This window comes from Oreochromis aureus, linkage group 7 (assembly GCF_013358895.1).
Source record: "Oreochromis aureus strain Israel breed Guangdong linkage group 7, ZZ_aureus, whole genome shotgun sequence".
Classification (NCBI taxonomy): Eukaryota; Metazoa; Chordata; class Actinopteri; order Cichliformes; family Cichlidae; genus Oreochromis; species Oreochromis aureus.
In genome coordinates, this window is record NC_052948.1 from 41,227,967 (window position 1) to 41,237,658 (window position 9,692).

Consider the following 9,692-nt stretch of genomic DNA (forward strand, 5'->3'; position numbering starts at 1 on the left):
TTCACATCACACGGGCGGCAAAACGTGTATTTTGCGTTGCATTTTATTCAAAAAAAATATAATAGCAATATTTTTAATAACTGCTAAGCATTTAAATGCATCAAACCACTGTTTTAAAATATACTTTTAAATGAATAGTTTCATTATCATCAAAACAAAACAAACAAAAAAAAACACCTTTAAAATACATGAAACACTATTCATGATATCCACAATCTTCTTCACGTGTCCATTTCTCAGTATCCATGCAGCTACAACAAACAGTCCAATGGAACTCCTTTGCCAGTCTTGCTACACAAAGTCTGTATTTGCAGGACTGGCCATACTGCGCCTTAGCTGTTCACTTTGTCTTGAAAAATCTCATCATAATTTAGGTTAGCGGGCTCTTCCTCAACCTCCTGTAGGAAAAGAAGGTACAGAAAAAAAACTGGTTGATCATGAAAAGGTATATAATGCATCATATTATATATATATATATACATATTTTTTAAAGTTCTGTTTAACTGGGGTTGGTGGGTTGTGCTGTTTCTTCACCTTTGGCTCCTTAAACTCCAGGTCCTCTCCATACTGTATTGAGAAGTCAATGTGTTGCAGTACTATGTTAATACCTTCTTCATCAGTGCGGTCAAAAGGGAGGAATCTTACTATACTGTAGTCATCAATCTAGATACACAAACAGATACTGTCTCAATAAAAACAGACAAATATATTAATAAAAGCATCACTCTGGTCATAAACGTGATGCAGTACCAAATCAAGGCCTTTACTTACAAGACCACAAATAGCTTTGGTTAGCTTCTTGAACTTTTTGCTTCTGATTGTGTTGGAGCTGTCTTCCATCATTGAGTACATGTCTGGGTCCAGGTATCTTGTGAAAAAATGCAATGCATAAAAATGTAAGTAAATTAAAACTAAGAATTGTCTCTTCAAACATGTTCAGGTTTTGAATAACACGAAAAGAAAACTTTAATCTAGTCCTAGTACAGACGACAAAGGGAATTACTGTTGTAGTTTTTGTGGGCACTTAACATTGTCAATTCATATGAAACTTACTTTTCAATCTCCTTCTTTGCTTTGGGGCTAAGCAGATCCATTTTTGTCATGATGTTTACCTGAGGAATCTCTAATGACACCATAGCACTGAGGGCAGCCATGACTCCAGAGATAAACTACAGTAGGAGACAAGTAAAAGGTGTGCTGTCACTATTACATTATGTGTGTGTTTGTACAGAAATGAAGTTAAAAAAGGAAAATAAAATAAATCAGAGGAAGACACTGTGAGACTGTTACCTTAAAAGACTCCACCATGAACTGCGAGTCAACAAGGAAAACTCCACAAACCCGAAACTCCCACTGCTGGAGCTGCTCCACCAGCTGCTTCATTACAGGGAGGTGTGTGTACAGCTCAATCTGCCCTGTAAAGAGAAGCCACGCTTCACACCAGTTCTATGAGGCACACACGGACAACCACTTTTCCAATGATAACATACCTTGTTCCAAGACTGGAATAATGAAATATACACTCACCTGCCAATTCAATAGGTTTGTTACTCTCTAATGGCAGCAACTCAACTACATTTAAGCATACAGACATGGCCAATATGCTGAAGTTTAAAGCAAGCATCAAAAAAGGGGAATATGGTATGGTTATCGATGGTCTGAGTATTTCTGAAACTGATCTGCTGGGATTTTCCCCAAACAGCCATCAACAACCATCCGTAGGGTTTATGTACAACAGTCCAGAAAAAAAGAGCGAGAAGGAGAAAGACCAGACTGTTTAAAGCTAATATGACGGCAAGAGTAACTCAAATCCATTACAACCTAGGTTTACAGAAGAACACCTCTGAATGCACAACATGCTGAACCTTGAATCAGATAGGCTACAGCAGCAGAACACCACGCCAGGTGCCACTACTGTCAACTATGAACAGGAAACTGAGGCTATAATTTGCAAAGGTTCAAGAAAACATAATTTAAACCCCACAGCCTACCTGAGTATTGCTGCTGACTACCTTATGACCACAGTAAACCCATCTTCTGACTGTTGCTTCCAGTAGGATAATTTGTCATGCTACAAAGCTCAAATCATCTCAAACTATGTCTCGCTGCATGCTCAATCATCCAGGTAATGAAATCCCAAAACATTGATTCTGTCCATCAAAACCGTAGCACTTTCAGTGGGAGAAACATTATATCACTCATCCAAGTGCCTTCTTCAGTCTCAGATGGACAAAATCAACGTTTTGGCATTTCAAACAAACTGACAAATATGCAGCAACTGTGTGATGCTATCATGTCAGTATGGTCCAGAGTCTATAAGGAATTCACTGTGTTGAATGTATGCCATAAGGAATTAAGGTAATTTTGAGGGTAAGTGGCCATGAGTGTAAATCTATTTCGGTGATTTAAACAAAATTAACAAATAACAGTGCTCAGGATATGTTGAATCCCATCCACACCCCAGCACAAACAAGTGCACTGTGCTGAAGCCAATGGAAGACTGGCTTCAGCATACCCTCTTTGAAACATTTACCTGGGCAGTCAAACAATATGTAGTCATCTTCCACGTGACCCAGGCTTTCCTCCAGCCAATCAAAGTTGTTTGCGAAGTACTCCATGCAGAAAACCAGACCTCCGTTTGGGCCAAATCTTAAAGAATCGTCCTCCATCACGTCATCCACCTGAATAAGCTCACGGATGTCTGAGAGCACAGAAACATAATAAAGTTACCATGTGGGTCGTGTAAAATAACTCCTATATGCTAAATACTAAAGCAAAAATTAACGTTAGAGCCTAATTAAAAGCCATTTATCAGGGTTAATCGTATCCTCCTCTCTTCTATGGACACTACTATGTCATATAAACTAAAACCATGCTGTATTTACCTGCCATGACAGGGTAATCAAAGTGCTCAGCTGCTGGGTCCAAATTGACCACCTGAACTGAACGGTTTAAGGTCTCTGAATGCTGGACCATGGTGGAGCAGTAGGTACTCTGAAATGAAAGTGAACTCCAGTAAACAAAAAGCAGATGCAGTCTGTGTTGAACACAAGACAACCTCATGCCTTAGCATTAGCCAAATAGCACAACAAGGTATTTCAACAAGTTTAACTGAATGGGTGATAACTTACCTTACCGCTACCCGCAGGACCCATCACTAGCTGTGCATAACGAGGCATTGTGCCTCAGTTAAAGAGAGCTGTATAAAATTGGGTCCTTTTTGTCGCCAAAAGTAGCTTCGTAGAACTGTTAGTAATATTGATGCACTGGCGGTGGCGGTCCTTGTGCTTCTTCTTCTGCTTCTTTTTCTTCTTCGTCTTCTTGTAAGAAACATCTACATTGTATTAGCACTTCTGCCACCTATTGGTCAAAGCGTGGTTAACAATTCATCGCTTGGATAATTATTATGCCATGTACTAAGAAATCTAATAGGAAAGTTATACACTATATGAAGACGTCTTTCTATTTAAGGTAATACATTTACGTCAGTAGAGACAGAATATAAGTTAATAAGTCTCTCACAAATAATTAAGTTAAATAAACGTGAGACAATGCATAAATTGAAAAGCTAAAACTATTTTTCTGAGCAGTTAAACAATTTCAGAAATTACACTCTCTGTGTATACCATGTTTAATTTATGTAAAAGAAAATAAAAAAAAAACTGATGGGATAAGGATAAAGTACAAAAATAACGTCATTAACAAACACTAGGGGGCAGCATTCTGTAGTCGTAGCTTCTAACCTGCATACCTCTAAGAGAATAAGAAGGAAAGGAAGTAGTTGCAAACCGAAACGGTACCATCGGTATGCCAAGCAAGAGCAACAACACGCAAGCGATTGCTTCTGGTCTTCTAATTTGACTGAGCCTCTAAAATCTGTCATAACTGGGGGGAAATGTCTCGATAGAGTGGATGGAGCGGACAGGTGAAGCTTTTGGAAAGAGCTTACCGAGTGGAGGTGGACTTCTTATTATCAGGTGAGCTCTTTCATCATAGTCCGTCTTGCAAAACGTTTCAAATTACTTTGCACGTTACGTAAACAGTCTTAGCTTCATTATGCTGTGTGCCACACTCTTCAGCTAGAACTTAAGGCGGCCCTGCTAAGCCTGTTGTCAAAGGGTCGTTATGCGACTGATTTGGGGGCGATAAATGTCCCGTAAAGCTCAGACTTAAAGAGAGAAGCTGTCCTTCTTTCACTGGTATATAAATAACTACAGGGCTGTCTATGGTGGAGGAGCTTCCAAAAGCCACACACTGTCATTACCAGCAGTAGCTGTGCTCATTAATGTGTTAAAAGCTAATCTACGCCAGCGCTAAACTTGGCAAGCGGGCGTTGCTAGCTGATAATAGCAACACAGTGAACGGAAGAATGCTACATGCAGGGACAAGTAGGCTAGTAAACTGGACATAAAGTGTCGCTAACCTAGTTTTGTAACGTTTTGGTAAGAATGAACTTCTCGCTGCTATTGCTAACAGGTCACTTAAAAACAAGCCTTTAAATTCGCAGCTTAATCCCGTAAACCCACAGATTTGTGGCATTCACAGACTTGGGAATACATTAGTGGAACCTTATAGTCCGTTAAATTATATAGCTTTTACTAACATTTAAAATTATAATTAGTGATCTCTTTTTTTCTCCCCCTCTGTTTTTCAGAGTTGTAGGCTATGAGTGTGGGTGATGGAGGACGGTCAGCATGGGGACTTGGATTACTTGATCCAAGATGAGGACACTCTCATTGAAGGTGTCAGCAACCAGGTCTTATTTGTGGTGGTGCTCAGTGTCGCCTTCCTTGCAGGCCTCCTCACTCTCCTCTGCAGGTAAGCAATTGATTGCTTAATAAAAAGAAAGTGCTGTTTTCTTTTTCTTTGGATGACAGGTGTTCAGGACTGATAATATATGCATATATCTGAGGGTTGTAATCATGTAGAATATTGCACTTTAGGGCTACTCGTATTGCATTGCATTGCATTGTCACGCTCTGTTTCATAGTTTACGCTGACAAACATCTGATTGCCAAATCATCTTTTGACATTTGCAGACAAGAGCAGCAAAATATTCATCCTGAGAATCAGGAGCATGTTAGAGCCGTCCGACAACAGCTCCAGACCGAGCAGGTAAAGACGCAAGCGCAGCTCCAGCCTTTTTAGCCCTAGGTATTACTTGGAATCCTTTGCGTGGTTTGAATTCTTGTTTGAACATTAACGACTCAAGGCTTTGCAGAAAGGCCAAACATCACCTGAACATTTCAAACTCAGAAAAGCAGAGTCTTGAGGATTATATTTTCATTTGGGGGATGTCATCCTTTACTAAAAATATTATTTTGTTGGTGTTTAATTTCTATTTTATCTTAAGAAAGCAACCTCTAAAATTTATATTTATATCTCTGAAATTTAAAAGAAGCAATTAGTTTTGGCTCTAGAACTGGCAAAAGTCCAGAAGAAGGAACTGAAAAGGTTTAAATTGTCAAGTCACAACAGGAAGTTGCAAAAAGGCTGATATAGATAAATATTCATATTCTTTTACAGCTAGTAAATGGTTTATAATGTTTATTGTTCATTTGGAGGGCATGACTCTCAAAATTGTGCGCTCTGTTATAACAAATGTGCTAAACTTTTTAATTTGTATGCTTTTGATTTCATTTTGCAGGATGAAAATCCCCAGGCTGAAGCCAGGCAGCAGTATTACACAGACATGTCATGTCCTGTATGTTTACAGCAGGCTGTTCTGCCTGTGGAAACCAATTGTGGACACCTTTTCTGCGGTGAGATTATTCTTTTAATTGCTAATTGTACTTTTTGTACTAAAAAAGTAGTACAAAAAGTACAAAATTGCTACAAATGTCGACATTATTTGAAAATATGCACGTCAAGGAAAACAAAATTTGGAGTAAATATAACATTTATGTATTTATTTTTTAGCTAATAGCTATTGTTTTGTGCTTTAGTTTTACTCATGTGCCATATCCTGTGTTCTTACACAGGCTCCTGCATCATAGCCTACTGGAGGTTCGGCACCTGGCTGGGAGCTATTAACTGCCCCATCTGCAGACAAATGGTGAGTCTTTCAGTACTTGTTAAAATGCACACTAGAGATATTCATAAGTTGCCAGCTGTTCTGTATTCATATCTTTGAATGCACAAAAATACCTTAATGGTTTTCTGTTAGGCATTTAGCTATTGCCACAGTTGTTGGAAATGAGTGTTAAATGGAATAAGTGATGTGTCAGTTCGTGCGGTGCTGTGTGACCTGTCATGCACTGTCATGCACTGCATATACATATACATATATATTACCACCCAGTTGATTTATAATATCAACTGGCCAATATAACTATAAATGAGTACATTTGGGGGGGAAAAAAAAAAAAAAAAAATCGTTCTTAAAAATATCTTTATATTTTTTCTTTTCTTTTAATTCCAGGTAACATTGCTCTTTCCACTCTTTCATGAGCACGCCAGTCCTCAGAGGGTGCAGGATGGGGAAGCTGAACCTCAACTAATATTAAGAGATATCAATGATTACAACCGCAGGTTTTCCGGACAGCCGAGATCGGTGAGTATTTCACAGTGATATTTATTTAGATTGGGGCTTTAAGTTTGAATATTCATTCTGTACAACCTAGAATATGCTTATATATTGAAAAAGAAAAGAGGGTGCTCACCTGATCATGACCTGATCTGTCTCCTTTGGTCTTGGGTGCTGTGGATTTTCCACTGTATAACTCCTTCTTTGTCTCCGTGAGTCATAGTCTGAAACCCAACAACAGTTATATTCTTGATACAAAAGTTAGGAAAGTTGTCAAGAAGTGGATGTTTGCTCTCTATACAACTCTATCATGGGAGACATGCGAAAGAGAGGGATTTAAAATTAGCAGCCATCCATGAAATGGCCGATATGATACTACCTTAAATGAGATAAACGTGAGTTATTATTGACAACTTTGTTTCTGTTTCTGTGGTTTACCTCAGTTTATGGACAGGCTGCGGGATGTGCCCACTCTGCTTCGTCACGCCTTTAGAGAGATGTTTACTGTGGGTGGCCTCTTCTGGATGTTCAGGATTCGAATTCTTCTCTGCCTCATTGGGGCAATCACCTACCTGGCCTCTCCGCTCGACATCCTCCCCGAAGCGCTCTTTGGTCTTCTGGGATTCATGGACGATTTCTTTGTAATCCTACTTCTCTTTGTGTACATCTCTATCATGTACAGAGAGGTGGTCACACAGAGACTGAACGGCTAGGCCTTGGCCTGCTCATATGAGCCTCGGGAAGAGTCAAGTCAACATCTGAGGACGTGCAAAAAACGGAATAAATGTTCAGAGAGCAGTTAGTCGATAATACAGATTTTTTTTCTCTCTCTCTCTCTCTCTGAAGCCTTGGATGTTATTTTATCACAGGAGATGGGTTAGCAAAAAAAGTACTCTCAATATTGACTCTGTATATAGAATTTACCATTCAAGATTCTAAGGTCATATGAGTCAATACCAACAGAAGCAGAATATAAGGATGCAATGTGAAAATCTACTTGGAGTCAGGCACTGAGGTCAGTCAGGAAAGTCTTTCTTGCCCATCAGTTTACACCCTTAACTAAATAGTCAACAGTGCCATGAACGGGCATTTGATTAATGTGGATGTCATCATTATGGAGACAATCATGTAAAACTAATGTCTTTATTAAATGGATTTAAAGTCAACAGTCTAATTTTGGATTGTCAGTTGACAAGCAAAGGTGTGTTACAAGAACCCTGTTAATGGGGTTATTAGAGCCTGCTTTATTCACTTATAGTTATGCCCATATTTCAGTGATCTGTAACTATGCATAACCATGACTTGAAACCAATGTTTGTGTCAAAATCACTCAAGTGTTTTACCTGGAAACGTCTAGATTTATTCATCCATTCTAACATGCTTCGAACTTTCCTGGGCTTACCCACGTGAAAATATAGTGAACAACACCAACCAGTCTGATGATGACTTCTCAGTTAGAGATGACTTTGTTTGTCAAGAAAAGAAAGAACTGATTAAAGTTCATTTTTAAACATCAGCTCACTCAAGTCATCATTGTTAATGTCATCATATTTCAATGTTTAAAGATTATTTTGAGGATTCTTTTTTTTTCTTCACATTTCAGGATCTTAATCAGTTTGTCAGCGTCAGTTCAGCTTCATGCACTACAGAGCTTTTCAGAATGTCAGAGTCTCTCAATCTGTCAGATTTTGAAATGTATTGAAGTCTTATTTATGTTCAAATTAAATTAATGTTCTATACAAAATGTGTTTTACTGAGGATGTAAATAAATGGGGGATTACCAAACTGTTCAAGTGTAAATCTAGCTTGAAATTTTGACTGGTGCACAGTAAATATCTCCACCTCAACTTCTTTTACTTTTTTTTTTTTTTTAGTTGTGATTACTTAAATAGGTAGTGTTGTCTAGTGGAGCCAGAGATAAAGAGACTTCATTATCTGCCTTTTCCCTCAAAGCTACTGTGCACCCATGGTTGCTTTTTGAGCAATGAATCCAGGCTATTTGGTTTCTGGGGATTAAAGCCAATGTTTGATAAGCTTGTCATGGTAGGCAAAGTAAAAGGAGCAGGTTTCACTGTATTTCAGAGATTTAGATTACCAAAAAAGGAGACCAGCAGCTACCTCATGGAATGTCTTGTTTTAGGGTGTGCCACATACCAGTATGTGTCATACTTGAGTACTGCTCCACTAGTGTCCCTTTCAGTTTAAACTACAGCCAGAGACAGCAGCATATGTTGTAATGCTCCAGGTGAACTACATCTTAGAGGTTTTTTTGGAAGTCCCACCCTGATGTAATCTTTATTTTGGAAGCATCATGCAAGGGACACTTTGTGCACAGACTTCGTGTACATGCCAAAATGCATATCAGAAATGTGTAAAAATGCTGCTTCTCTCATACAATCTATTAACATATTTTCAAAGATATCATGTGCACTTGTTTTCTCAGGGTTAGTGGGATTCCATCTAAATTAAATGGAGTTATGACAATTGCATGAAGAAATCAAGTGGTTTTCTTTTATGAATCCTTAGTTGCTTTTAATGGGATTTTTTTGTGTGTATTTAGCACTGCTCCAACTTTTTTTTTTTTTTTTTTTTTAGAATACAATAGAACAGAATAGCCCTTTATTGTCTTTGTACATGTACAACAACATTTTCGTGTCGATTGATTCTGTGTGGATAATTTGAAAGCAAGAATAATGATTCACATGTGAAAAAATATTCAAGACAGTTGCCAATCTTCGCAGGAGTGGATGTCCCCACAAATCCACCCCAAGGTCAGACTATGTCAGAAATTACCACAAACCTTAAGAGCTACAGCTCAACAACAATATCATCAATTGAACAAGTTATTGAATCATAGGTTGCACTTAGTTATTCACAAACTGTTTCTGTATTTTGGCTTAGTTCTCTTTTAAACCTCACTGGGTGTCTCACTGTGAGAAGCACCCTCTGGTGCTCTCTATAAGCATTCAGACTTATGCTTTTAGGCAGCACTGAGTCAGCTGTATGTCTCCCCAAGCTTATGCGCTGCTTCCGTTTTGCTTGCCAGAAAAAAAAAGTAATTTCATTGGATTGTTTTGTTTTGTTTTTTTGTCAGTGACTGTGTCTACATATTTTAGAACCATAAATAGATGAATGTTTCATTTAGTGCTTGTTTTGTGCTAGTTTT

The 9,692-nt window shown here is 38.4% G+C and overlaps 2 protein-coding genes across 2 annotated transcripts; one reads left to right on the top strand and one right to left on the bottom strand.

Annotated features, from left to right (window-relative positions):
* Positions 1-25: 25 nt before the first annotated feature.
* gpn3 (GPN-loop GTPase 3) lies at positions 26-3,308 on the bottom strand. Its single transcript, XM_031758817.2, has 8 exons — positions 3,132-3,308; positions 2,886-2,994; positions 2,534-2,701; positions 1,291-1,415; positions 1,054-1,169; positions 772-868; positions 535-663; positions 26-398 (listed from the first exon to the last, which is right to left on the bottom strand). Exons 1-8 carry the CDS (start codon positions 3,177-3,179, stop codon positions 333-335), a joined length of 858 nt encoding a protein of 285 aa, XP_031614677.1. The 5' UTR covers positions 3,180-3,308; the 3' UTR covers positions 26-332.
* A 449-nt stretch (positions 3,309-3,757) lies between these two features.
* Positions 3,758-8,373, top strand: rnf170 (ring finger protein 170). The gene is made up of 7 exons (XM_031758845.2): positions 3,758-3,977; positions 4,655-4,818; positions 5,040-5,115; positions 5,648-5,762; positions 5,982-6,055; positions 6,422-6,553; positions 6,970-8,373. Exons 2-7 carry the CDS (start codon positions 4,679-4,681, stop codon positions 7,237-7,239), a joined length of 807 nt encoding a protein of 268 aa, XP_031614705.1. The 5' UTR covers positions 3,758-3,977; positions 4,655-4,678; the 3' UTR covers positions 7,240-8,373.
* The last annotated feature ends 1,319 nt before the right edge of the window (positions 8,374-9,692 follow it).

Excerpts from the sequence above, each read along its gene's own strand:
- gpn3 (XM_031758817.2), bottom strand. The coding sequence starts at position 3,179 with ATGCCTCGTTATGCACAGCTAGTGATGGGTCCTGCGGGTAGCGGTAAG. Across the intron at positions 869-1,053 it reads GCAAAGAAGGAGATTGAAAA|ATACCTGGACCCAGACATGT; the intron begins GTAAGTTTCATA and ends TTTTTTCACAAG. Across the intron at positions 399-534 it reads TGGAGTTTAAGGAGCCAAAG|GAGGTTGAGGAAGAGCCCGC; the intron begins GTGAAGAAACAG and ends CTTTTCCTACAG.
- rnf170 (XM_031758845.2), top strand. The coding sequence starts at position 4,679 with ATGGAGGACGGTCAGCATGGGGACTTGGATTACTTGATCCAAGATGAG. Across the intron at positions 5,763-5,981 it reads TTGTGGACACCTTTTCTGCG|GCTCCTGCATCATAGCCTAC; the intron begins GTGAGATTATTC and ends GTTCTTACACAG. Across the intron at positions 6,056-6,421 it reads GCCCCATCTGCAGACAAATG|GTAACATTGCTCTTTCCACT; the intron begins GTGAGTCTTTCA and ends TTTTAATTCCAG.